This window comes from Pseudorca crassidens, chromosome 3, assembly GCF_039906515.1.
Source record: "Pseudorca crassidens isolate mPseCra1 chromosome 3, mPseCra1.hap1, whole genome shotgun sequence".
Classification (NCBI taxonomy): domain Eukaryota; kingdom Metazoa; phylum Chordata; class Mammalia; order Artiodactyla; family Delphinidae; genus Pseudorca; species Pseudorca crassidens.
The window spans coordinates 42,958,814-42,986,379 of record NC_090298.1 but is presented as its reverse complement, the minus strand read 5'-3'; the positions used below and the strand labels follow the sequence as shown (position 1 = coordinate 42,986,379).

Here is a 27,566-nt window from a genome sequence, read left to right as displayed (position 1 = left end):
TGTGGGTGACTTGTTGCTTTTACCTTGCTGCTTTCAATGTTGTTTCTTTATTTTTAATTTTTGCCATTTTAATTATAATGTTCTTGGTGGGCTGCTTTTTAGGTTGATCCTGTTTGACACTCTCTGTGCTTCCTGGACCTGGATGTTTTCCCAGAAGTCTCTTAAACTCTCCTCATTTGTTTTTATTCTTTTTTTTTTTTTCTGTTCAGTTTCAGTGATTTACACAATTCTGCCTTCCAGTTCCTTTGTATCATATAATGTTCTGTTGATTCCTTCTAGAGTATTTTTTATTTCAGTTATTGCATTTTTCAGTGCTGTTTGGTTCTTCTTTATATTTTCTAACTGTTCATTCATTCTTCTCACAAGTTCTTGAACATCTTTATGATCATTATCTTAAACTCTTTTTCAGGTAGGTTGCTTATCTCCACTTCACTTTTAGTTCTTCTGTGGTTTTATCTTGTTTCTTTACTTGGAATGTTTTTCTCTGTTTCCTCAATTTGCATGATTCGCTGTTTTTATTTCTGTGTATTTGGTAGGTTGGTTACATTTCCTGATCTTGGAGAAGTGGCTTTATGTAGGAGATGTCCTATGTGGCCCAGCAGCATACTCCTCTCTGGTCACCAGAGCTTTGTGTTCTATGGGTTCCCTCTATAGGGGCTGCATGGGTCCTTCTTTTGTGGCTGGCTGACAATTGTGGGTGTACCGGTGTACGTTGGTGGCCCTCAGTCCTGTTGGTTGCCAGGCCCTGCCTTGTGTGGAGGCTGCCAACTGCTGGTGGATGGGGTTGGGTGGTGGGTGGGGCTGGGTCATGGCTTGACTGGCTGCATGGCCACCCACCACCCAACCTGGTAGTGGCCTGCAGGTGGTTGGCTGGATTCTGACTTGGTTGGCCAAGGGGCCCAAGGTGTCCTGCAGCTGGTGTTGGCCTGCTGTTGGGCAGGGCCAGGGCCCTGGGTGTCTGGGGTGGTGCCAGACTACTAGTGGGTGGGCCGGGTCTTTACACAACTTGCTGTGGGGGGCTGTGGTGGTCCTGGGGCTTGGGTTGGCTTGCTGGTGGGCAGAGTCGGGGCCCAGGAGGACCTGGGGCTAGTGCCGGCCCGCTGATGGGCAGAACCAGCTCCTGGGGTCTTTGGCTGTGGGGCCTGAAAGTTCTGGAGCTGGTGTTGGCCTTCTGTGGGCAGTGCCTGGGCCCAGAGTTTGTGGCTGCAGGGCCTTGGGGGTTCTGGGGGTGGTGTCTGCCACAGGTGGGTGGGGCTGGGGCCCATCAGATCTCAGGGCTGGTGCCAGACCCCTGGTGTGTGAGGCCGGGACTGGGGCTAGTGCTGGCCCACTGGTGGGTGGGGCTGGGTCAGACGACTAGCTGTGTGTGTGTGTGTGTGTGTGTATGTGAGTGGTTCCCGGGGGTCCCAGTGCTGGTGGTGGCCCACTTGTAGGTGGGTCCGGGTCCTGGGTCCTATGGTGGGTGGTGTCACGTACTGGGATGGCTGGGGGCTCAGGGGGTTCTACAGCAATCAACCTGCTGGTGGGTAGGTCTGTGTTCCTGCCCACCTAGCTGCCTGGCTTGGGGCATCCCAGGGCTGGTGCTGTCTGGTGGGCAGGGCTGGTCTGCCACTGACTGGCTAGAGGGAGGATTCTAAAGTGGCACTTAGCACCAGTGTCCTGGTGGTGGGATGAGCTTCCCAAAAATGGCTGCTGCCAGTGTCGTTGTTCCCAGAGAGAGTTTCAGTTGCCTTCTGCCTCCTGGGAGTCTCTCCAAGATCAGCAAGTGGGTCCTACCCAAGCTCCATTCAAATAACTGCTTCTGCCCTGGGTCTTGAAACATATGAGATTTTGTTTGTGCTCTCTTAAGAGTGGAGTCTTTATTTCCCACAGCCCTCTGGCTCTCCCAGAAGTAAGCCCTACTGGCTTTCAGAGCCAAACAGTCTGGAGGTTCATATTACTTGTGTACACCCCCGGGTTGAGGAGCCTGATGTGGAGCTAGGACCTTTCGCTCCTTGGGGAGAACCTCTGCAATTGTAATTATTCTCCCATTTGTGGGTTGCCTACACTGGGAATATGGGTGATGACGATACTGCATCTTCACCCTTTCTACTTGTCTTGTTGTGGTTTCTTCTTTATAGCTTTAGCTGTAGAAGATCTTTTCTGCTAATCTTCAGGTCACTCTTATAGATAGTTGCTCTGTAAATAATCATGATTTTGCTGTGCCTGTTGAAGGAGGTGAGCTCAGGGTCTTCCTTCTCTGCCATCTTGGCCACTGCTTGCATCATAAAGACTTCTAATGGTTTAACAGCTTGGCTAATTGGTTAACACAAAAAAATAAACTTTGGTTTATGTATTCAGAGTCTAAATGAAAAACAGGAAGGTAAATAAAAAGAACCAGTAATGGGCTTCTCCTTTTCATTTGGCCCTTGTAGATTGAACACATTTGATACTTGTAGTCTATGCATCAGGCAGAGTGGCAGAAGCTTGGTTATCATTGAGCCTTTAGGGCTTAGCAGAGTTGATGAGAAACTGTAAATGGTCATCAAGACTTGGAGCTTCATGGAAAGAAAACCTGAATATACAGTGAGTATGTTAGCTTAGTGGTTATTATGGTATTACTGCTGGGAGAATGGGTCACTTAGGGAATCATCCATACCTGGAAAAGTCTTGAAGCAGAACTCATGTTGAGGGTTTCTGCTAAACTCTATCTCTTAGAAAGCAGTCCTGGTTAGTATTAATCAGGATGCTGGGTGCAGTGATGAAGTAAAGGAGGACTGAATTCTTAAAGTTCACATTTAGACAAAAGTTCAGACATTTTGAGATGAGGAGATGAGTGTGAGACGTGATCTTTAGGGAAAACATTGATGATGAAAAAAAGAGAGAGCTCTTTTAGGTGCTTTTATGCTTGACTCTGTTGTCCATCTTTTCTTAAGAAGCTTGGTTTAAGTTTAGACTCCTTTTCATAGCAGCTCTAAACTTGCTGTAGACAGTACAGAAATGAGTGGATAAACTTTATTTAGATACTCTGATAGCTTAGCCAGTGACTGTGACCTGACCAAATATAGTAGTAATGTCAAGATAAAGTGGGGAATGTCAAAATGCTGTTTGCAACCTTTTGGAAGTAAAGCTCCTGACAAAGTGGTTTGAAAATAGTGTTGAAAACCCTATGATTAAATGACAACAAGAGCATGAGAAGAGATTTTTTTTCCCCTAAAATCAGTTTAGTGTATTTGGGCAGAAACAAAGGGAAGAAGTTGCTCTTGGTTAAATTGGTTGATAGAGGATTTGGAGGCATTGTTTCCTGTAGAGAAAAGATCTGTACCCTAAACTATAATTTTTCTAACTTCTGTTGCATGTGTTGCTGCATTTCCTTTTTCCATGTGCTCTTATTATTTTTGTGGCAAATGTATTTTTAAACATCTCTGGGATAATTATCACCATTAATTAGTTTTGATATTCCTTTTTAATGATATTTTCATTTATTCCTTTTGCTAGCTGGATTGCCTTTTGCAATTCTTACTTCAAGGCATACCCCTTTCCAACGAGGATTATTCTGTAATGATGAGTCCATCAAGTACCCTTACAAAGAAGACACCATACCTTATCCGTTATTAGGTGGAATAATCATTCCATTCAGTATTATCGTTGTAAGTTAAATCCACTTTTCCAAGTTTATCACTTTTGGGCAATTGGCTTAGTTTTGTGTTAACCTGTTAATGATTGAATGTATAACCCTCTAAAACAATGTGTTTTTTTAACCTTTAATGTTATTTGATCAAAATAATCTCAGCTATTTTAAGTGGGGCCAAAAGAGCAACAATGTATAATCAGAAGAACCTTACTGAACCTGTGTAGGTTTTATGCTAACCTTTCTAAGTCACTGTGATTTTTTTTAGAGCTCTAATTTGCTATTGTTTCAGTAATAATGCAATAGATGACTATTGTATCAGTGTATTTCTAGCATACTTTTTACCTAGGATATTATTTTATAATTTATTGAGACTGTGCATATGAACTGACTTTCTAGTTACTGAGTTCTAGAAAAGTCTTAACAGGTGTTAAGACTTCATTTAACCCATGTTTAGTTTACTTTAAAGAATTTTTAGATAACGGCAGAAATAGAAGAGCCTGAATTCTATATATAATTAGAAGTGAACATGACAAAGAATTTTTACTGGTACTAAAACACTGTAGTAATTATTGTTTTCTAGGATTTCAGGTGGGAATGCTTAGGGAATGTGCTCTGGGGAGAAGATATCAAGTAATTAGACTACATGATTTTTATAATCGCTTGACTCGGATTCTATGACTTTAATTAGTTTTATGCTCCATAACTTGTAACTTTAGAAATAAGATTTGTGTTACAAGCAGAAAATATGGTCTCATCCAGGAGATAGACCAAAAAGATAATAGCATATCTAGCTTGTCTGTTCTGGAGTTTATTAAAAAACAAAACAAATCTTCTTGATTTAGAAATTTAATGTCTTATTGCAGAATGATCACAGCTCCTTGTTAGCACTAAAAGTTAATCAACTCATAATTTGTGGTGTATAATTAATAAAAGAAAACCTCTGCTATACAAATGTTTGTTTTGCAAGACTCTGAGCTCCTTGAAGGTAGAGGTGGTGCCTTGTTCATCTTGGTATCCTCACTGTTGCCATGGACCCTGACATGTCCTAGGTGCTGGAATGAAACTTGAGAGATTTTGCCGTAATGTTGGTGACTCTCCTACAGTATAGTGAAGTTTTAAGAAATCAGTGGTTTGTTTAATCTAGACAGATCTTTACACTGAGTTTTTACTATTAAAAGAAAGAAAGCCAAGCCTATGATCCTTCCATTAAAGAGGGAGTATGAGTATCAGGGTCTTTTTTTTAAAGTGTATGTTTCTGGGACTTCCCTAGTGGCGCAGTAGTTAAGAATCCGCCTGCCTGTGCAGGTGACACGGGTTCAAGCCCTGGTCCAGGAAGATCCCACATGCCGCGGAGCAACTAAGCCCGTGCGCCACAACTACTGAACCTGCGCTCTAGAATCCGCGAGCCACAGCTACTGAGCCTGAGTGCCACAACTACTGAAGCCCATGTGCCTAGAGCCCATGATCTGCAACAAGAGAAGCCACTGCAATGAGAAGCCCACGCACCACAATGAAGAGTAGCCCCCGCTCGCCACAACTAGAGAAAGCTGGTGCACAGCAATGAAGACCCGATGCAGCCTAAATAAATAAATAAATAAATAAAAATAAAGTATGTGTTTCTCAGAGAATAGCTCTTTAAATATAAAAATTTTAGTAGGACTCTTCTGCAAATAGTAGCTGATTTCAGACAAGATTCAAGTACTCAAACACTGCTACAAATGTACTTGTCTTTCAATTCTACTTTTGTTTGTATCTCAGTAAGAAGGATGCTGCATAAGCAAAACTACAGAAATCTGCTACAGACCAGAGGCCTGCAACAGGACAGGGTGCTGTGTAGCCTGCACAGCTAGCGCAGAACGTGACAGACACTCAGTTAGCAAAACTTGTTATTTGTATTTTATTAACTTGGAAGTTTTGATTATTTCACCATCACCTGTGAGAAAGTTATCTTTGTAAAACAGCAAGTAAGTTGAGTGTAGTTTTCCTTAAAAAGAGCAGACTGTTTAAAGGTGCTGTAAAAGTACTTTTTTCATATCAACTGTATCAACAGAGACAAACACTGCTTAGGGCAGTGGTTTTATATACTAATTTAAAATAATTTCAGTTTATTCACTAACTCAGCTTCTTTCAGGCAGCACTTGGTTAGACTTGTATATGTTTAATTTAATTTCTAGAAAGTAAATTATTTCTTTTAAAAAAAAAATCAGGACTGTGATTGGGACTTCATACCAGGCCTTTGATTTGACTTGCAAATGATCCACACATACATGAGTGATTGAGGGAGCCCGATAGAGAATCAGAATTAATATAGTTTCTCAGAAGCCAAGGGAGAATTTCAATAAGGGCAAAATAGTCAGTGATGTTTTATATTACTGAGAAGTTAAGATTTGGGTTGGTAAAAATCTGTTTTGACTTTTTTGGAGAGATATTCAGTAGAATAAAGGGAATGGAGGTATTTAGACATATTTAGGAAGGAGTGGAAGTACGCCAATGATTTTAGACTGTTCTTTGGGAAGGTGGGTCCTGAGTGGAAGACACATAACTGTAGTGACAGTGTAGAGATGTATAAAATTATCTTGGTTGGTGGAGATATAAAGAAGATGGTGAGAAAATACTCTGGTACATAGGTTTTAAATGGTTGAATCACGCTGATTTAGATAATTATTAGCTTTGATCTTCAAAGTATTCTGTTTTACTCCCCAAACATCATCTTTAGTTCTTTAATAATTTATCCTGTCTTTATATGGAGTAGTAAATAATGCGTGACCAGTAATCTCAGCTCTAAGATTAGGGCACAGTTAATTTAAGCATGGACTTCACCAGAGGCTGAGTTGGTATAAATGGCTCAAAGGGCAAGATAAGGTATTAAAATGAAATGAAAATGTGTCTTGCATGTGTAGTGCAATGCACAGACACATCCCTGCATTTAATTTAGAAGAATTAATTTAGGACATCTCTACTGTCTATTTTTTATATAATAAAAAAATGATGTAAGTCGACCTAGCATTTGTTGGCTTTAGAACCCCTCACACCCTTTCCCAGAATTAAGGGCTAAGTTTCAGCATATACCACTTCTGTAGATCAACTTTTAATCTGTGCCCAGTGCTCTGAATGTTCCTAGTGAACATATTTTTGGTCATCAGTGGCAGGAACCAGGGTTTGGGTGGCCCTAAACAATGATCATTATGACTAGGAAGACTCACAGAGACCAGTACTTGTTTTTGGAAAGTAGTTGAGTGCTTACACAAGAAGAGCTGATAGCTGAGAAGTGGAAGTTTTGACTGCTCAAATTGTGGTTGACTAATATATTTGGTATATATTTCAAATTATCGAAGATCAACTTCATAGCAAAACATTAGAGATATCCTTTCTTGCTGCTAATCTATCAAGGCAGTTGCTGGAACACCTTAACAGCCTGAGGAGACTGTAATATACTTTAATTCAAGGCCTCTAGGGCAATCGCCGGGGAGAACCCTAAGCACAGTTGGGGAGGTATGGTATCCCCAGAAGTGCGTGTGGTTTTCCTCTCCTGTGAGGCCTGTTCTCAGCAAAGGTTTGATTAAGTCATTCACATTAAGGATTATAATGAGGAATATATTTCTGTGGGGTTTAACATGTTTAAATTAAGGGTGTTTACCTTTTCCCCAAGAGGCGAATTGAAATTTACTGACCACCAGCTCTGTTTTAGGTCACTATGGTGGTACTAGCTTTCTGTTGAACTAAAAATTCATTCTTGCTTTTGTAGAGTTCATAGTCTAGTTGTCAAAGTTATGACATTCTAATTATGGAATTCTAGGAGCCTTTGAGCCAGATGAGGAAAAAAATTTTTGATATCAGGTTCTTGAAATCCCTTTCAGGAGGCAACCATTTATTTCATCTGTGGTAAGGCTCACCCTGAAGATAATTAGTTGTCACTAATAGAAATGTTTGAATGCTTTGTAAAATTGTTTATGTAAATTTAAGACGAAGCAGTGAAACTCTTAAGTGAAACTTTGTGATTTATATCCACCCCCAACATAAATTAGCAAGCAGAATTTTTTTTAAGTGTTTATTTTGGTCTCAGGTAGCTAGAGTGTGGCTTATTTTATCAGCAATTTAAATTTTTTGTAATGTTGCCATTCAGTATTTTTTCAAATTTCTCAGGATATTGGCCTGTGAACTTGGGAAGTATTTGAAAACCTTTTTATGCCTTTAATTACACTGGTGCGTGCTCACACACACACTCTAATAGAATCTGGGAAGTCTCTGACTCCCATTTTACAAAAGTCAGTGAAAATTAAAAGAGGAAGGAATCATTTGAAATGTTGTGTTGGAGAAGGAGAGCATCAAGTGTGTGTTTGGTCTTTTAATGAGACTTGTTAAGGAATCCAGCCCTAAATGTCTCCGGGAGAGGCAGGACTGGGAGGCCTTGACAGCTGATCTCTGCCCTCTGTACCCTTTGACCTCTGTGTTTGATCCCTGCTTTTATTATATTGGCTTTTTCCTCTCTGTGGGACTGTTTTACCCTTTTTAACATGATGAATATTTTTGATTCAAAGGAATGTTTGATGCAAATGCAGATTCTGTCAGATAAAAGTACTTGTGTAAGGGATATTCTAATTGGGAAGTTTGTATTCTTTGAAAAACCATGTTTTTTATCCTCCATGATACATCATTGTCTACTTATTAAGGCTTAGTTTATTTGAATACAAGTAAAGAAATAAGGTTTTATTGTTCCAAGGTAGACTTTGAAATTATTTTGGCTTTGCCATTGCTCTGTAAGCAAAGTATCAATTGCTCTGACACCTTTTTTTGTGGTCTAGAATTAGATATCCTGTTCTCCATTTGAAAAGGAAAAAAGGGGGAGGTATTTTTAAAACAAATATTTTATTGTGATTTACCATTTTCTTTTCTATTTTTTACTTTGTTTAAAGTGCCTGGTTGCTGCTTTAACATTATTTTTCTGTTTTTTTTTTCAGATGATTGTTGGAGAAACCCTATCTGTTTACTTTAACCTCTTGCACTCGAATTCCTTTATCAGGAATAACTACATAGCCACTATTTACAAAGCCATTGGAACATTTTTATTTGGTGCAGCTGCTAGTCAGTCCCTGACTGATATTGCCAAGTATTCGATAGGCAGACTGCGGCCTCACTTCTTGGATGTTTGTGACCCAGACTGGTCAAAAATCAACTGCAGTGATGGCTACATTGAAAACTACATATGTCGAGGGAATGCACAAAAAGTGAAGGAGGGCAGGTGCGTGTTAAATTTTTAATGCTTGTTTTATCTTGTGTATTCTTGGAATAGAAGGTTTCAGTGATTGGAAGATGAGTCATCCACTAATTCAGAGAGAAGCTAGTGTAATCAGCAGGAGGTGAACTGAGATCATGTTTGATCTATTTTCTCTACTTACTCTTTTTTCCTGTTTTATCCCTATACTCCATTTAAGAGCATTTTAATGCAACTCTTTTCATCTTCAGTGTATAATAATATAAAATGAACCTTTTAGATCATACAGACCAGGGTCAGCAAACTTTTTCTTAAGGTGCCAGATAATAAATATTTTAGGCTTTGTGGACCGTATGTTGACTAGTATCCAACTCTGCCTTTGTAGCAGGAAAAAGCAGTCACAGACAGTCCTTGAACAAGTGGGTGTAGCTGTGTCCCAGTGAAACTTTATTTATTACATAAACAGTGGCTGCCCTGTGGGTTATAGTTTGCTTACTTCTGATCTAGTCCAACCAGGTATGAAGCTCTGCTAGATCTCTTAGTATTCCTGGAGTATTTTTTTGTAAGGTAACTTCATTCATATTTGGATAGCTCTAGGTCCTCAGGTTGCTTTCTTATAACACACTTGTTGGGCTACTTTCTACATCAGGAGCACTGTTAGACATGAATGAAAGAGAATGTTTGGAACCCAGAAGGTCTAATGCCTTTAATTTATAGATGAGCAGACAGAGGGCCAATAACATTAAATAAAGCCACTAATTAGTAGCAGAGCCAATTCCTCATCCCAAGTCTCAGAATTGTCAGTCTTTTCTATATGTTTGACCTTCTTGTATTTTAAGATAGCTGTTACCATTTTCCTTTATTTATTCATCCAACAAATACTTTCTCTCAGAAAAACATCCTCTGATTTTTTTTTTTTAATATATGATTCCCAGACACTTTATTATCCTTGTTAGTTCTTTTGTAAGTCACAGAGGCCTGCTAGTACCCATCGGTATTTGCATTTAGTGGGGATGAAAAACACCTTATTTAAGAGTATGCATTATGCTATGTATTTGGCATTCAGCAGTGAACAAGACAGCTCTGGTTTCTATCTTCATGGAGCTTAGTCTAGCAGGGAAGACTTACATTAAACAATGTTGACAATGGAATAGAATCTCCCTGTTGATAACAAGGCCAAAGAATAGACAGGCTGTTGAATGGCAAGCTCTGAGGTGATGGTATGAGGACTGATATGGGTGTAAAGTCTTAATGAAGGGCGGAAAGTGACTTAAGTGCTAACTGGTTGAGAAGTAGATAGTGGAAGGTGGTATTGTTGATTTGAGCATAGGTAAGCAAGCATTTTTTATAAGAGGGAAAGAATGGTCCAGAAATGGCTTTGAGGAGTGATGAAGATAATCAAGACCAACACTGGACTCTTAAGGTGTGGGATGTAGATATCTCATTCTCTGCGTTGATAGTAATACAGGGCCAAGCAGTGTCCTAGGGAAAGGCTCTTTAGTTTAATAACTAGGAGATGTGAAGTTTCAGTGAAGAGTTTGAAGACACAGGGAAATACAGAGGATTTTAACCATAGAATTGGAATTCCAGAATGTACAGTGGAGGAGTTGGGTTGGAAGGGATAATTAGTGGCTTGGCTGGAGAAGAGAAAGCTTATTTTGATAGAGATTGCTTCTAATTTGTTGATCAGTTTGTGAAGAACTGCCATTTTGATATTAAGTCCTCTAATCCATGAGTATGGTATATCTTTCCATTTATTTGATGTTCTTTAGTTTCTCTTAGCAATAGTTTTTAGATTTTGGTGTCCATGTCGTGCACACATTTTGTTAAATATATCACTGAGTTTTTAATATTTCTTTTTTCTTTTTTTTTTTTTTTTGCTGTACGCGGGGCCTCTCACTGTTGTGGCCTCTCCCATTGCAGAGCACAGGCTCCGGATGCGCAGGCTCAGCGCCCATGGCTCACGGGCCCAGCCGCTCCGCGGCATGTGGGATCTTCTGGACTGGAGCATGAACCCGTGTCCCCTGCATCAGCAGGTGGACTCTCAACCACTGTGCCACCAGGGAAACCCTTTAATATTTCTTGATGCTATTACGAAAGGGTTTTTAAAAAATTTTTAAATTGATTTCTAGTTGTTATGTTTAGAAATAAACCAAACAAACAAAAAGTTGGTTTTTTTATATGGTTTTATTTGGCCTTTTATCCTATAACCTTGTTAATGTAACTTATTAGTTGGAGTAACTTCTTTTATAGGTTCTTCAAGATTTTCTCTGTTCCTCTTCATACTGTCTGTGAATAAAGAGAGTTATACTTCTTTTTTTCCCTTCTATATTGCCTTTTATTTCTTTTCCTTGCTGTATTATACTGGCTAAGACTGCTAATACAATGTTGAAAGAAGTGGGGAGAGCAGATAATGCTTGTTTTATTCCTGACCTTAGGTAGAAAGCATTCAGTGTTTCACCATTAAATATATTACCTATGTGTTTTCTGTAGATGTCCTTTATTAGATTTTTGTCGAAAGTGTGTGGTTTGTCAGATGCTTTTTCTATGGCTGTTGAGAAGGTCATATTGTTTTCCTTCTTTATTCTCTCAATACAATGTATGCCTTTAATTTTGGAATATTAAAGCAACTTTTCATTCCTGGGAATAAACTCCACTTGGTCATGGTATATAAAATCTTTTTATATTAAGTGGATTCAATTTGCTAATGTTTTGTTAATGATTTTTTCTTCTGTGTTCATGAGTGTTATTTGTCTATAGTTTTCTTTTAAAGTTGTTGCCTAGATTTGGTATCAGTGTTTGGTATTAAGGTTTGATAGAATTTGCCAGTAAATACATTTAGACTTGGAGTTTTCTTTGTAGGAATGTTTTTTAAAAAAATGGATGTAGGATTATCAGGTTATTCCTTTCTTTTTTTTTTAAATTTATTTATTTGGTTTTGGCTGCATTGGGTGTTTGTTGCTGTGCGCAGGCTTTCTCTAGTTGCGGTGAGTGGGGGCTGCTGTTCACTGTGGTGCACGGGCTTCTCATTGTGTTGGCTTCTCTTGTTGCAGAGCACAGCTCTAGGCACACAGGCTTCAGTAGTTGTGGCACGCGGACTCAGTAGTTGTGGCTCACAAGCTCTAGAGCGCAGGCTCAGTTGTGGTGCACGGGCTTAGTTGCTCTGCGGTATGTGGGATCTTCCCAGACCAGGGCTTGAACCCATATCCCCTGCATTGGCAGGCGGATTCTTAATCACTGCGCCACCAGGGAAGTCCTGGTTATCTCTTTCTTATATGAGCTTTTGTCATTTGCCTTTTAAGGATTTGTCTATTTATCTAAATTATCAAATTTATTGACATCAAGTTGTTCACAGTGTCTCCTTACTGTCCTTTTATTGTTTGTAAGAAGTGTAGAGCAAGCCCCTCTTACATTCCTGCCATTGATAATTTGTGTCTTAATCTCTTTTTTCTGGAGTGGTCTGGCACGAAGCTTTCAATTTTATTAATCTTTTTATTAGTTTCATTGGTTTCTTTTGGGGTCATTGACTTTATTGTTTTTCTGTATTCAATTTCCTTTATTTCTGCTATTTTATTTACTTCTGCATGCTTTCAGTTTTATTAGCTCTCTTTTGTAGTTTCATAAGGTAGAAACCTAGATCATTAGCTATGTCACAAATTTTGATATATTGTATCTTCATTTTCATTTAAAAATATTTTCTAATTTCCCTTGTGTTTTCCTCTTTGATCAATGGGTTATTTATCTTTCTGTAATTTATTTGTGGTTAAATTACATTGTAATCATAGAACATACTTTGTATGATTAGAATGCTTTTAAATGTATTGAGGTTCATTTCATTGCCCAGCATATGATCTGTCCTTGAGAATATACCATGTGCATTTGAAGAGAATGTGTATTCTGCTGTTTTGGGGGTGGAATGTTCTATAGATGTAAATTTGGTCAAGTTGATTGATAGTGTTATTCAAATAATCTATATCTGTATGAATTTTCTACAGAGATGTTTTGTCAGTTATTCTTAGGAGTTTGAAATCTCTATAACTGTTGATTGTTTTTGTTCTTTCCTTTCTGTTAGCTTTTGTTTCATTTATTTTGTGATTCTGCTCTTTGTTGTATAACATTTCTAAATGTTCTTTTTTCCAGCTGTAGGTACCCTTTTCTGTATGAACTCTCTTTTTTTTGAATTTTATTTATTTTTTTATACAGCAGGTTCTTATTAGTTATCCATTTTATACATATTAGTATATATATGAACTGTCTCTCTTTGTTTCTAGAAATATCCTTTACCTTAAGTCTGTTTTGTCTGATAATAATATATAGCCACTCTCGTACTCTCATGTTTTATTGCATGGATAGTATATATTTTCCATAAGTAAAACTTTTAGTTCATTTGAATCTTGGAATATAAAGTGCGTTTGTTGGATATTTAAAGTATGTAGGTCAGGTCTTGTTTATACTTTTTAATCTAGTGTAAAAAATCCCTGCTTTTTGATTAGAGTGTTTAATTAATTCACATTATTGTAATTATCCATTGTGGATTTAGGTCTGCCATTTTGCTCTGTGTTTTCTATTTGTCTCATCTTGCTGTCTTTTTTTTTAAATTGAGGAATAATTGACATGTAATGTATTTTAACATATTAGTTTCAGGTGTAATTTCTTTTTTTTCATCTCTTGATTTCTATTCTTCTTATACTGCTTTCCTTTGTATTACACAGATATTTTTTAGTGTAAATTTTAAGTATTCTGACATTTAGTCTAAGTTTTTGGTTATTTTTTGGTGTTTCTGTAGTGATTACATCTTTTTGTCATAATTTACTTCAAGTTAATGCTTTTTAAAAATTTTTTAAAATTTTATTTTTTTATACAGCAGGTTCTTATTAGTCATCAGTTTTATACACATCAGTGTATACATGTCAATCCCAATCGCCCAATTCAGCACACCACCATCCCCACTCCCCCGCGGCTTACCCCCCTTGGTGTCCACACGCTTGAGAATGTCCATATGTTCTCTACATTTGTGTCTCAACTTCTCAGCCCTGCACACTGGTTCATCTGTACCATTTTTCTAGGTTCCACATAAATGCGTTAATATACGATATTTGTTTTTCTCTTTCTGACTTACTTCACTCTGTATGACAGTCTCTAGATCCATCCACATCTCAACAAATGACTCAATTTCGTTCCTTTTTATGGCTGAATAATGTTCCATTGTATACATGTACCACAACTTCTTTATCCATTCGTCTGTCGATGGGCATTTAGGTTGCTTCCATGACCTGGCTATTGTAAATAGTGCTGCAATGAACATTGGGGTGCGTGTGTCTTTTTGAATTATGGTTTTCTCTGGGTACATGCCCAGTAGTGGAATTGCTGGATCATATGGTAATTCTATTTTTAGTTTTTTAAGGAACCTCCATAGTGTTCTCCATAGTGGCTGTATCAATTTACATTCCCACCAACAGTGTAAGAGGGTTCCCTTTTCTCCACACCCTCTCCAGCATTTGTTGTTTGTAGGTTTTCTGATGATGCCCATTCTAACTGGTGTGAGGTGATACCTCATTGTAGTCTTGATTTGCATTTCTCTAATAATTAGTGATGTTGAGCAGCTTTTCATGTGCTTCTTGGCCATCTGTATCTCTTCTTTGGAGAAATGTCTATTTAGGTCTTCTCTCCATTTTTGGATTGGGTTGTTTATTTCTTTAATATTGAGCTGCATGACCTGTTCATATATTTTGCAGATTAATCTTTTGTCTGTTGATTTGTTTGCAAATATTTTCTCCCATTCTGAGGGTTGTCTTTTCGTCTTGTTTACAGTTTCCTTTGCTGTGCAAAAACTTTTAACTTTCATTAGGTCCCATTTGTTTATTTTTGTTTTTATTTCCATTACTCTAGGAGGTGGATCAAAAAAGATCTTGCTGTGATTTATGTCAAAGAGTGTTCTTCCTATGTTTTCCTCTAAGAGTTTTATAGTGTCTGGTCTTACATTTAGGTCCCGAATCCATTTTGAGTTTATTTTTGTGTATGGTGTTAGAGAATGTTCTAATTTCATTCTTTTACATGTAGCTGTCCAGTTTTCCCAGCACCACTTATTGAAGAGACTGTCTTTTCTCCATGGTATATCCTTGCCTCCTTTGTCATATAGATTAGTTGACCATAGGTGCGTAGGTTGATCTCTGGGCTGTCTGTTTTCTTCCGTTGATCTATCTTTCTGTTTTTGTGCCACTACCATATTGTCCTGACTACTGTAGCTTTATAGTATAGTCTCAAGTCAGGGAGTCTAATTCCTCCAGCTCCGTTTTTTTCCCTCAAGACTGCTTTGGCTGTTCAGGGTCTTTTATGTCTCCATACAAATTTTAAGATTTTTTGTTCTAGTTCCCTAAAAAATGCCATTGGTTATTTGATAGGGATAGCATTGAATCTGTAGATTGCTTTGGGTGGTATAGTCATTTTCACAATATTGATTCTTCTAATACAAGAACATGGTATATATCTCCATCTGTTGGTATCATCTTTAATTTCTTTCATCAGTGTCTTATAGTTTTCTGCATACAGTTCTTTGTCTCCCTAGGTAGGTTTATCCCTAGGTGTTTTATTCTTTTTGTTGCAATGGTAAATGGGAGTGTTTCCTTAATTTCTCTTTCAGATTTTTCATCATTAGTATTTAGGCATGCAAGAGATTTCTGTGCATTAATTTTGTATCCTGCAACTTTACCAAATTCATTGATTAGTAGTTTTTTGGTGGCATCTTTAGAATTCTCTATGTATAGTATCATGTCATCTGCAAACAGTGACAGTTTTACTTCTTCTTTTCCAATTTGTATTCCTTTTATTTCCTTTTGTTATCTGATTGCCATGGCTAGGACTTCCAAAACTATGTTGAATAATAGTGGTGAGAGTGGACATCCTTGTCTTGTTCCTGATCTTAGAGGAAATGCTTTCAGTTTTTCTCCATGGAGAATGATGTTTGCTGTGGGTTTGTCGAATATGGCCTTTATTATGTTGAGGTAGGTTCCCTCTTTGCCCACTTCTGGAGAGTTTTTATCATAAATGGGTGTTGAATTTTGTCAAAAGCTTTTTCTGCATGTATTGAGATGATCATATGGTTTTTATTCTTCAGTTTGTTAATATGGTGTATCACATTGATTGATTTGCATATATTGAAGAATCCTTGCATCCCTGGGATAAATCCCACTTGATCATGGTGTGTGCCCCTTTTAATGTGCTGTTGGAATCTGTTTGCTAGTATTTTGTTCAGGATTTTTACATCTATATTCATCAGTGATATTGTCCTGTAATTTTCTTTTTTTGTAGTATCTTTGGTTTTGTATCAGGGTGATGTGGCCTCAAGAATGAGTTTGGGAATGTTCCTTCTCTGCAAATTTTTGCAAGAGTTTGAGAAGGATGGGTGTTAGCTCTTCTCTGAATGTTTGATAGAATTCACCTGTGAAGCCATCTGGTCCTGGACTTTTGTTTGTTGGAAGATTTTTTTTTTTTAACATCTTTATTGGGGTATAATTGCTTTACAATGGTGTGTTAGTTTCTGCTTTATAACAAAGTGAATCAGTTATACATATACATATGTTCCCATATCTCTTCCCTCTTGCGTCTCCCTCCCTCCCACCCTCCCTATCCCACCCCTCCAGGCTGTCACAAAGCACCGAGCCAATATCCCTGTGCCATGCGGCTGCTTCCCACTAGCTATCTACCTTACTACGTTTGTTAGTGTGTATATGTCCATGACTCTCTCTCGCCCTGTCACAGCTCACCCTTCCCCCTCCCCATAACCTCAAGTCCGTTCTCTAGTAGGTCTGCGTCTTTATTCCTGCCTTACCCCTAGGTTCTTCATGACATTTTTTTTTCTTAAATTCCATATATATGTGTTAGCATACGGTATTTGTCTTTTTCTTTCTGACTTACTTCACTGTGTATGACAGACTCTAGGTCTCTCCACCTCATTACAAATAGCTCAATTTTGTTTCTTTTTTTGGCTGAGTAATATTCCATTGTATATATGTGCCACATTTTCTTTATCCATTCATCCGATGATGGGCACTTAGGTTGTTTCCATCTCCGGGCTATTGTAAATAGAGCTGAAATGAACATTTTGGTACATGACTCTTTTTGTTTTTTTTTTTTTTTTTTTTTAACATCTTTATTGGGGTATAATTGCTTTACAATGGTGTGTTAGTTTCTGCTTTATAACAAAGTGAATCAGTTATACATATACACATGTTCCCATATCTCTTCCCTCTTGCGTCTCCCTCCCTCCCACCCTCCCTATCCCATCCCTCCAGGCTGTCACAAAGCACCGAGCCAATATCCCTGTGCCATGCAGCTGCTTCCCACTAGCTATCTACCTTACTACGTTTGTTAGTGTGTACATGTCCATGACTCTCTCTCGCCCCATCACAGCTCACCCCTCCCCCTCCCCATATACTCAAGTCCGTTCTCTAGGAGGTCTGCGTCTTTATTCCTGCCTTACCCCTAGGCTCTTCATGACATTTTTTTTTTCTTAAATTCCATATATATGTGTTAGCATACGGTATTTGTCTTTTTCTTTCTGACTTACTTCACTGTGTATGACAGACTCTAGGTCTCTCCACCTCATTACAAATAGCTCAATTTCGTTTCTTTTTATGGCTGAGTAATATTCCATTGTATATATGTGCCACATTTTCTTTATCCATTCATCCGATGATGGGCACTTAGGTTGTTTCCATCTCCTGGCTATTGTAAATAGAGCTGCAATGAACATTTTGGTACATGACTCTTTTTGAATTTCGGTTTTCTCAGGGTATATGCCCAGTAGTGGGATTGCTGGGTCATATGGTAGTTCTATTTGTAGTTTTTTAAGGAACCTCCATACTGTTCTCCATAGTGGCTGAACCAATTCACATTCCCACCAGCAGTGCAAGAGGGTTCCCTTTTCTCCACACCCTCTCCAGCATTTATTGTTTCTAGATTTTTTGATGATGGCCATTCTGACTGGTTGAGATGATATCTCATTGTAGTTTTGATTTGCATTTCTCTAATGATTAATGATGTTGAGCATTCTTTCATGTGTTTGTTGGCAGTCTGTATATCTTCTTTGGAGAAATATCTATTTAGGTCTTCTGCCCATTTTTGGATTGGGTTGTTTGTTTTTTTGTTATTGAGCTGCATGAGCTGCTTGTAAATTTTGGAGATGAATCCTTTGTCGGTTGCTTCATTTGCAAATATTTTCTCCCATTCTGAGGGTTGTCTTTTGGTCTTGTTTATGGTTTCCTTTGCTGTGCAAAAGCTTTGAAGTTTCATTAGGTCCCATTTGTTTATTTTTGTTTTTATTTCCATTACTCTAGGAGGTGGGTCAGAAAGGATCTTGCTGTGATTTATGTCATAGAGTGTTCTGCCTATGTTTTCCTCTAAGAGTTTGATAGTTTCTCACCTTACATTTAGGTCTTTAATCCATTTTGAGCTTATTTTTGTATATGGTGTTAGGGAGTGATCTAATCTCATATTTTTACATGTACCTGTCCAGTTTTCCCAGCACCACTTTTTGAAGAGACTGTCTTTTCTCCATTGTATATCCTTGCCTCCTTTGTCATATAGATTAGTTGACCATATGTGCGTGGGTTTATCTCTGGGCTTTCTATCCTGTTCCATTGATCTTTCTGTTTTTGTGCCAGTACCATACTGTCTTGATTACTGTAGCTTTGTAGTATAGTCTGAAGTTAGGGAGCCTGAATCCTCCAGCTCCTTTTTTCGTTCTCAAGATTGCTTTGGCTATTCCGGGTCTTTTGTGTTTCCATACAAACTGCGAAATTTTTTGTTCTAGTTCTGTGAAAAATGCCAGTGGTAGTTTGATAGGGATTGCATTGAATCTATAGATTGCTTTGGGTAGTAGAGTCATTTTCACAATGTTGATTCTTCCAATCCAAGAACATGGTATATCTCTCCATCTATTTGTATCATCTTTAATTTCTTTCATCAGTTTCTTATAATTTTCTGCATACAGGTCTTTTGTCTCCTTAGGTAGGTTTATTCCTAGATATTTTATTCTTTTTGTTGCAATGGTAAATGGGAGTGCTTTCTTGTTTTCACATTCAGATTTTTCATCATTAGTATATAGGAATTCCAGAGATTTCTGTGCATTAATTTTCTATCCTGCCACTTCACCAAATTCATTGATTAGCTCTAGTAGTTTTCTGGTAGTGTCTTTAGGATTCTCTATGTATAGGATCATGTCATCTGCAAACAGTGACAGCTTTACTTCTTCTTTTCCGATTTGGATTCCTTTTATTTCCTTTTCTTCTCTGATTGCTGTGGCTAAAACTTCCAAAACGATGTTGAATAAGAGTGGTGAGAGTGGGCAACCTTGTCTTGTTCCTGATCTTAGTGGAAATGGTTTCAGTTTTTCACCATTGAGGACAATATTGGCTGTGGGTTTGTCATATATGGCTTTTATTATGTTGAGGAAAGTTCCCACTGTGCCTACTTTCTACAGGGTTTTAATCGTAAATCGGTGTTGAATTTTGTCGAAAGCTTTCTCTGCATCTATTGAGATGATCATATGGTTTTTCTCCTTCAATTTGTACATATGGTGTATCATGTTGATTGATTTGCGTATATTGAAGAATCCTTGCATTCCTGGAATAAACCCCACTTGATCATGGTGTATGATCCTTTTAATGTGCTGTTGGATTCTGTTTGCTAGTATTTTGTTGAGGATTTTTGTCTCTATGTTCGTCAGTGATATTGGCGTGTAGTTTTCTTTCTTTGTGATATCCTTGTCTGGTTTTGGTATCCGGGTGATGGTGGCCTCGTAGAATGAGTTTGGGAGTTTTCTTTCGTCTGCTATATTTTGGAAGAGTTTGAGAAGGATAGGTGTTAGCTCTTCTCTAAATGTTTGATAGAATTCGCCTGTGAAGTCATCTGGTCCCAGGCTTTTGTTTGTTGGAAGATTTTTAATCACAGTTTCAATTTCAGTGCTTGTGATTGGTCTGTTCATATTTTCTATTTCTTCCTGATTCAGTCTTGGCAGATTGTGCATTTCTAAGAATTTGTCCAATTCTTCCAGGTTGTCCATTTTATTGGCATAGAGTTGCTTGTAGTAATCTCTCATGATCCTTTGTACTTATGCAGTGTCCATTGTTACTTCTCCTTTTTATTTCTAATTCTATTGATTTGAGTCTTCTCCCTCTTTTTCTTGATGAATCTGGCTAATGGTTTATCCATTTTGTTTATCTTCTCAAAGAACCAGCTTTTAGTTTTATTGATGTTTGCTATCATTTCCTTCATTTCTTTTTCATTTATTTCTTATCTGATCTTTATGATTTCTTTCCTTCTGCTAAGTTTGGGGTTTTTTTGTTCTTTCTCTAATTGCTTTAGGTGCAAGGTTAGGTTGTTTATTTGAGATGTTTCCTTTTCTTAAGGTAGGATTGTATTGCTATAAACTTCCCTCTTAGAACTGCTTTTGCTGCATCCCATAGATTTTGGGTCATTGTGTCTCCATTGTCATTTGTTTCTAGGTGTTTTTTGATTCCTCTTTGATTTCTTCAGTGATCACTTCGTTATTAAGTATTGTATTGTTTAGCCGTCATGTGTTTGTATTTTTTCAGATCTTTTCCTGTAATTGATATCTAGTCTCATAGCGTTGTGGTCGGAAAAGATAGTTGATACAATTTCAATTTTCTTAAATTTACCAAGGCTTGATTTGTGACCCAAGATATGATCTATCCTGGAGAATGTTCCATGAGCACTTGAGAAAAATGTGTAGTCTGTTGTTTTTGGATGGAATGTCCTATAAATATCAATTAAGTCCATCTTGTTTAATGTATCATTTAAAGCTTGTGTTTCCTTATTTATTTTCATTTTGGATGATCTGTCCTTTGGTGAAAGTGGGGTGTTAAAGTCTCCTACTATGAATGTGTTACTGTCGATTTCCCCTTTTATGGCTGTTAGTATTTGCCTTATGTATTGAGGTGCTCCTATGTTGGGTGCATAAATATTTACAGTTGTTATATCTTCTTCTTGGATCAATCCCTTTATCATTATGTAGTGTCTTTCTTTGTCTCTTGTAATAGTCTTTGTTTTAAAGTCTATTTTGTCTGTTATGAGAATTGCTACTCCAGCTTTCTTTTGATTTCCATTTGCATGGAATACCTTTTTCCATCCCCTCACTTGCAGTCTGTATGTGTCCCTAAGTCTGAAGTGGGTCTCTTGTAGACAGTATATATATGGGTCTTGTTTTTGTATCCATTCAGCAAGCCTGTGTCTTTTGGTTGGAAAATTTAACCCATTCACGTTTAGGGTAATTATCCATATGTATGTTCCTATGACCATTTTCTTAATGTTTTGAGTTTGTTTTCGTAGTTCCTTTTCTTCTCTTGTGTTTCCCACTTAGAGAAGTTCCTTTAGCATTTGTTGTAGAGCTGGTTCGGTGGTGCTGAATTCTCTTAGCTTTTGCTTGTCTGTAAAGCTTTGGATTTGTCCATCGAATCTGAATGAGATCCTTGCCTGGTAGAGTAATCTTGGTTGTAATTTCTTCCCTTTCATCACTTTAAGTATATCATGCCACTCCCTTCTGGCTTGTAGACTTTCTGCTGAGAAATCAGCTGTTAGTCTTGTGGGAGTTCCCTTGTATATTATTTGTCATTTTTCCCTTGCTGCTTTTAATAATGTTTCTTTGTCTTTAATTTTTGCCAATTTGATTACTATGTGTCTCAGCGTGTTTCTCCTTGGGTTTTCCTGTATGGGACTCTCTGCGCCTCCTGGACCTGGGTGGCTATTTCCTTTCCCATGTTTGGGAAGTTTTCGACTATAATCTCTTCACATATTTTCTCTGGTCCTTTCTCTCTCTCTTCTCCTTCTGGGTCCCCTATAATGCGAATTTTGTTGTGTTTAATGTTGTCCCAGAAGTCTGTTAGGCTGCCTTCATTTCTTTTCACTCTTTTTTCTTTATTCTGTTCCGCAGCAGTGAATTCCACCATTCTGTCTTCCAGGTCACTTATCAGTTCTTCTGCCTCACTTATTTTGCTATTGATTCCTTCTAGTGTAGTTTTCATTTCAGTTATTGTATTGTTCATCTCTGTTTATTTGTTCTTTAATTCTTCTAGGTCTTTGTTGAACATTTCTTGCATCTTCTCAATCTTTGCCTCCATTCTTTTTCCGAGGTCCTGGATCATCTTTGCTATCATTATTCTGAATTCTTTTTCTGGAAGGTTGCTTACCTCCACTTCATTTAGTTGTTTTTCTGGGGTTTTATCTTGTTCCTTCATCTGGTACATAGCCCTCTGCCTTTTCATCTTGTCTGTCTTTCTGTGAATGTGGTTTTTGTTCCACAGGCTGCAGGATTGTAGTTCTTCTTGCTTCTGCTCTGTGCCCTGTGGTGGAGGAGGCTATCTAAGAGGCTTGTGCAAGTTTCCCGATGGGAGGGACTGGTGCTGGGTAGAGCTGACTGTTGCTCTGGTGGGCAGAGCTCAGTAAAACTTTAATCTGCTTGACTGCTGATGCATGGGGCTGCGTTCCCTCCCTGTTGGTTGTTTGGCCTGAGACTTCCAACACTGGAGCCTACCTTGGGTCTTTGGTGGGGCTAATGGCGGACCCTGGGAGGGCTCACGCCAAGGAGAACTTCTGCTGCCAGTGTCCTTGTCCCCATGGTGAGCCACAGCCACCCCCCCCCCGCCTCCGCAGGAGACCCTCCAACACTAGCAGGTAGGTCTGGTTCAATCTCCCTTGGGGTCACTGCTCCTTCCCCTGTGTCCTGATGCACATACCACTTTGTGCGTGCCCTCCAAGAGTGGAGTCTCTGTTTCCCCCAGTTCTGTCAAAGTCCTGCAGTCAAATCCCAGTAGCCTTCAAAGTCTGGTTCTCTAGGAATTCTTCCTCCTGTTGCCGGACCCGCAGGTTGGGAAGCCTGACCTGGGGCTCAGAACCTTCACTCCAGTGGGTGGACTTCTGTGGTATAAGTGTTCTCCAGTCTGTGAATCACCCACGCAGCAGTTATGGGATTTGATTTTACTGTGATTGCGCCCCTTCTACCATCTCATTGTGGCTTCTCCTTTGTCTTTGGATGTAGGGTATCTTTTTTGGTGAGTTCCAGTGTCTTCCTGTCGATGATTGTCCAGCAGCTAGTTGTGATTCTGCTGTTGTCACAAGAGGGAGTGAGAGCACGTCCTTCTACTCTGCCATCTTGGTTCGTCTAAACAATGCTGACTTTCTTATGGCAAAATTAGCCCTTTGTATACAGTATAGCTCTGTGCCCCCAGCCTCCACACACTTTGGTTTATTATTGTCATATATATTAAATCTGTATACATTATAAACTCAACAAAATTGTGTTGTAATTTTTGTTTTAAACAGTCACGTTTAAAGAAATTAATAGAAGAAATTAACTGAAAGTCTCTTTAATGATTAGGAGATGTAGTGAATCTTCAGTGAAGAGTGTTAAAGATACAGGAAAATACAGGTTTCTTTGTTTATAGAACTGGATTTCCAGAGTGCCCAGTGGAGGGTTTGGAATTCCAGTTACCATCTGGTGTAATTTCTCTCAGGCTGAAGAAGTTTCTTTAGTATTTTTGTGGCTCAGGTTTGCTAGCAACTAATTCTCAGCTTTTTTTTTTTGTCTGGAAATACCTTTTCTTTGCTTTAATTTTTCAAGAATAATTTTGCTGGATATAAAATTCTTTGGTATTTTCCTTTCCAAATTTTGGAATATGTCATTGCACAGTCTTCTGGTTTCTATCGTTTCTGATGAGAAATAATCTGTTAGTTGTATTCTTGTTCCCCTTTATGTGATGTATTATTTTCTCTTATACTGCTTTTGTTAATTTTACTCTGATGTGTCTAGGTATGGTTCTGTCTTTATATTTGTACTATTCAGAGTTTGTTGAGCTTCTTTATAGGTTTCACCATTCTAGTCTTAGTTCAGTACTTTTTCATCAAGCACTATGCCCGTGTCTTTAAGAATATGTTTCCTACATTAACCAACAGAAAATAGACAGGAAAACTCGAATGTTTTCTCTCAGCCAGGGAATTTAAGAAAGTCACTATGGTGATGAGGGTTTACCTCAACTCCAGAAAATGTTTTTGTAAATGCTTCTTAAAGGACACAAATTCTTTACACATGTATTGTTTTTCTGGTTCAGGTACATAAATCTTAACTCAAACTTTTTTTGTGACCTATCTTATTGAGAGATTTTTTCTTTCTTATACAAGCCATTTGGACAAAATTTGAAGTAATATAATTTAGTTAAAATGGTATTAAAAGAATTACATTTTTCAGTCCATATGTGTCATCCTCTCTATCTCTTCCTAGTGTACCCAAATTGTCCAACGTGTACTATGACTCTCATTGTACTTTTGGCTGAAGTACACTTGGGTTTTTTACCCATCATCATCTCACATTTCTACATCAACCCACAAGCAGTTTTCCACTTAAAGTCCTATGTAAGGGTCAGGAAAACAATCTCTTCCAAAGCAGTATGAATATCTGGATAACTCAAATTGCAAAGCTATGTATATTGCAAATAATTATTTTATTTTTTTTAAACCCTTCAAAGACTTCCCATCACTCTTTTTTCTATTTATTTATTTATTTATTTGTCGTTGGCTGTGTTGGGTCTTCATTGCTGTGCGCGGACTTTCTCTAGTTGTGGCAAGTGGGGGCTACTCTTCATTGCAGTGCGCGGGCTTCTCATTGTGGTGACTTCTCTTGTTGCGGAGCATGGGCTCTAGGAGCACGGACTTCAGTAGTTGTGGCCCGTGGTCTCAGTAGTTGTGGCCCACGGGCTCTAGAGCGCAGACTCAGTAGTTGTGGTGCACGGGCTTAGTTGCTCCGCGGCATGTGGGATCTTCCTGGACCAGGGCTCGAACCCATGTCCCCTGCATTGGCAGGCGGATTCTTAACCACTGCACCACCAGGGACGTCCCGCAAATAATTATTATCTATAGTTTCCAATGAAGAACATCTGTTAGTAAGTTTTGGGGTTCTGAAACAAGGATAAAGGAAAATCAAACATAGAAATGAAATTTGAAGAAGACTGTATCTTATGAGAAAAATGTGATTTCTATCAGCGTTTCCAGAATGAATTAGTTGTTGCTGGTTTCAGAGCTGTATAACATCGGTACATGTGGCTTTGTGTTGCTGTTCTATTGTGGAGCATAGTTTGGTTGGATACAGACTTTCCTATTCCTTTTCTTTTGAATTTTAAAGTCAGGATGCCAAGAATGCAAAAACATTTCAGTCTAGAATTGTCTATAAGTTTATTAGGAGTATGGTGTAATCTGCTCTTTTATTTATCTCCATGGCCTGCCCCCTGTAAGTTTTTAATTATAAAATTATAATGTTTGATGGAGAGAAGAGAACATAGGCATCCAAAATGAGTCATTTTTGTTGACTATAAATGAGTCAGAGTTACATCTTAGGATGAGAGTACCCTCTTGCAACTTTGGTTTTTGGTCTTGATTTTTTCCCCATTTGTTCTCTTATTTCTTTTTCTCTTTCTCCCTCCTCCCTTCTTGCGCATGTGTACACTTTTGGGCTGTCTAATATCACTGATGTTGCAGGACTTTCACTGGGCTTCTTTTGTGGTGACCATTGGGTCCTAACATAGAAGTGAGAACATAATGGACTAGAATGGAATAATTGTAATATCCAGAGAGTCGTATTCATTGTTTAAAATCAATACCTTTGAATTTACTTTGAAATAAAAGGGGCTTATAACTGTAACAGTAGGACTTCCAGCTGCCATTGCTTGTGCCAATGAGAATAGCATTGCTCTCAGATTTTGAAAAAAAATTACTAACGATCCCAGATAGTTCAGAACTGTAGCTCCCTTCGGAGGTCGAGATTCTCTTTAGAGAATCAGTGGCTCTCACACATTAGTGGTTCATTAGAATAACCTGGAAGGTTTGTTAAAACAGATTTCTGGGGCTTCATCTCCAAGTGTTTGATTCAGAAGGTTTGGGGTAGGGTCTGAAAATTTGTATTTCTAACAGGTTCCCAGATGCTGCTGCTGTGTTGATCTTGGGACCACACTTTGAGAACCACTACTGTATATCACCTGTATATGGGAACACAGCCTTGCCTGACGTTTCAGGCTGTGAGAGCTGATATTCACCCTGTAGGGTGAATTTAAGATTGTGCACAGTGAGCTGGTCTGTTTATGATAATACAGTATAGAAACTATTGGCTTCTTCGAGAGATTTACTTTTTTTCTGGCTTTTATTTAAATTATTTAAGAATAAACTCAGTGTTCCTGATCAATTCCTAGTGACTGATCTCTGGCTTTGTGAATCAGATATTCAAAGTTGTTTCTGTTTGGATTATGGCAGCTTATATTGCTTAGATGTTTAATTGCAATATGTTTGGTCGAGTGGGAGAAATAATTTTCCTTTTCTCTCTATATTTATTTATTTATTTATGGCTGTGTTGGGTCTTTGTTGCTGCATGCGGGCTTTCTCTAGTTGCAGTGAGCAGGGGCTACTCTTCTTTGTGCTATGCGGGCTTCTCACTGCAGTGTCTTCGCTTGTTGTGGAGCTCGGGCTCTAGACGCACGGGCTCAGTAGTTGTGGCTCACTGGCTCTAGAGTGCAGGCTCAGTAGTTGTGGCACACGGGCTTAGTTGCTCCGAGGCATGTGGGATCTTCCTGGACCAGGGCTCGAACCCATGTCGCCTGCAGTGGCAGGCTGATTCTTAACCACTGTGCCCCCAGGGAATTCCCTCCTTTTCTTTTTGTAATGCAGCTCACATGCAGGTAAATAAAGCTGAAGTTTGAGGGTGTGCCTTCTGTAATAGTGAAAAACCATTGTAACTAGACTGACTGGCTGTGGTACTCAGTACCTGGTAAAACCTGCTTTATACTTTGAGAGAATGGCTTCTTCTGTGTAGCCTAATTGTTAAACATCACGGGATAAGCCTTTATGCCTTCAAAAAGATTCATTTATTCAGGTTGATCTGTATTTCTCAGGCATGTATGTATCAGTAAACTAAACAACCTTCTTTTTAGTCATATCTGTATGGAAATATCAATGTATAGAAGGAAAGAGAGTATGATTTTAAAAGATCCTTCACTCTAAGAGCATTAGTATTAGTGTATTTAATAGGAGGTGACTTCAAGGCCAGCACCTGTTTCCACCTCCTCTGTTCTGAATAGCAAGCAGTACCTGACAGTTGAGGTTGTAGCTGTGACTGCTTCTTCACCCCCATACCACCCTGACTCTTTTTGCCCCTGTGTTTCTCGCATTTAGCCGCATTGGAATCATGTGGACAGTTTGTTAAAATAACAGATTGGTGGGCCTCACCCTCAGAGTTTCTGATTCAGTGGGTCTGGGGTGGGGCTCAAGACTTTGCATTTCTAAAAAAATGTTCCCAGATGATGCTTTGGCTGCTGATCTGAGAACCACTGCTTCAGTGTATTCCAGGAAGTTACTGGAATTCAACTAATACCTATTACTCGTAAGTCCTAGTTAGTGTAAGAGCTACCAAGGTGTGCCTGTTGCTCTTGTGATGCCCACTACGTAGGAGCTAAGACATGTTTGGAGATTGTGTGGTGATAGAAAGTGATACATGCCTTAAAGGAATGAAGATAAAATGCTACCTGAAATCAGAGGGTGGTAATACTACTTGTAGTAGAGGAGGCATTTTGGAGGATGAGTAAGGTTTGAATGTGTAGAATTGGGATGGAATATATCTCAGGTCCAGGGGGCAACATGATTAAAGGCTGGAGACTTAAGAGTATACAAGAAGTGTTTTATTAGACTTAG

The 27,566-nt window shown here is 38.5% G+C and overlaps 1 protein-coding gene across 3 annotated transcripts in view; it reads left to right on the top strand.

The window, feature by feature from the left end:
• The window catches only part of PLPP1 (phospholipid phosphatase 1), a 120,443-nt gene that overhangs the window by 67,195 nt on the left and 25,682 nt on the right, over positions 1–27,566 (top strand). For 2 of the 3 annotated variants that reach the window (XM_067730707.1, XM_067730708.1), the window contains exon 3: positions 8,572–8,852. In XM_067730707.1, the coding sequence (XP_067586808.1) occupies positions 8,572–8,852 (281 nt within the window). Of the gene's footprint in view, positions 1–3,477; positions 3,630–8,571; positions 8,853–27,566 lie in introns of all 3 variants that reach the window. The other variant, XM_067730709.1, reaches the window with a different exon arrangement.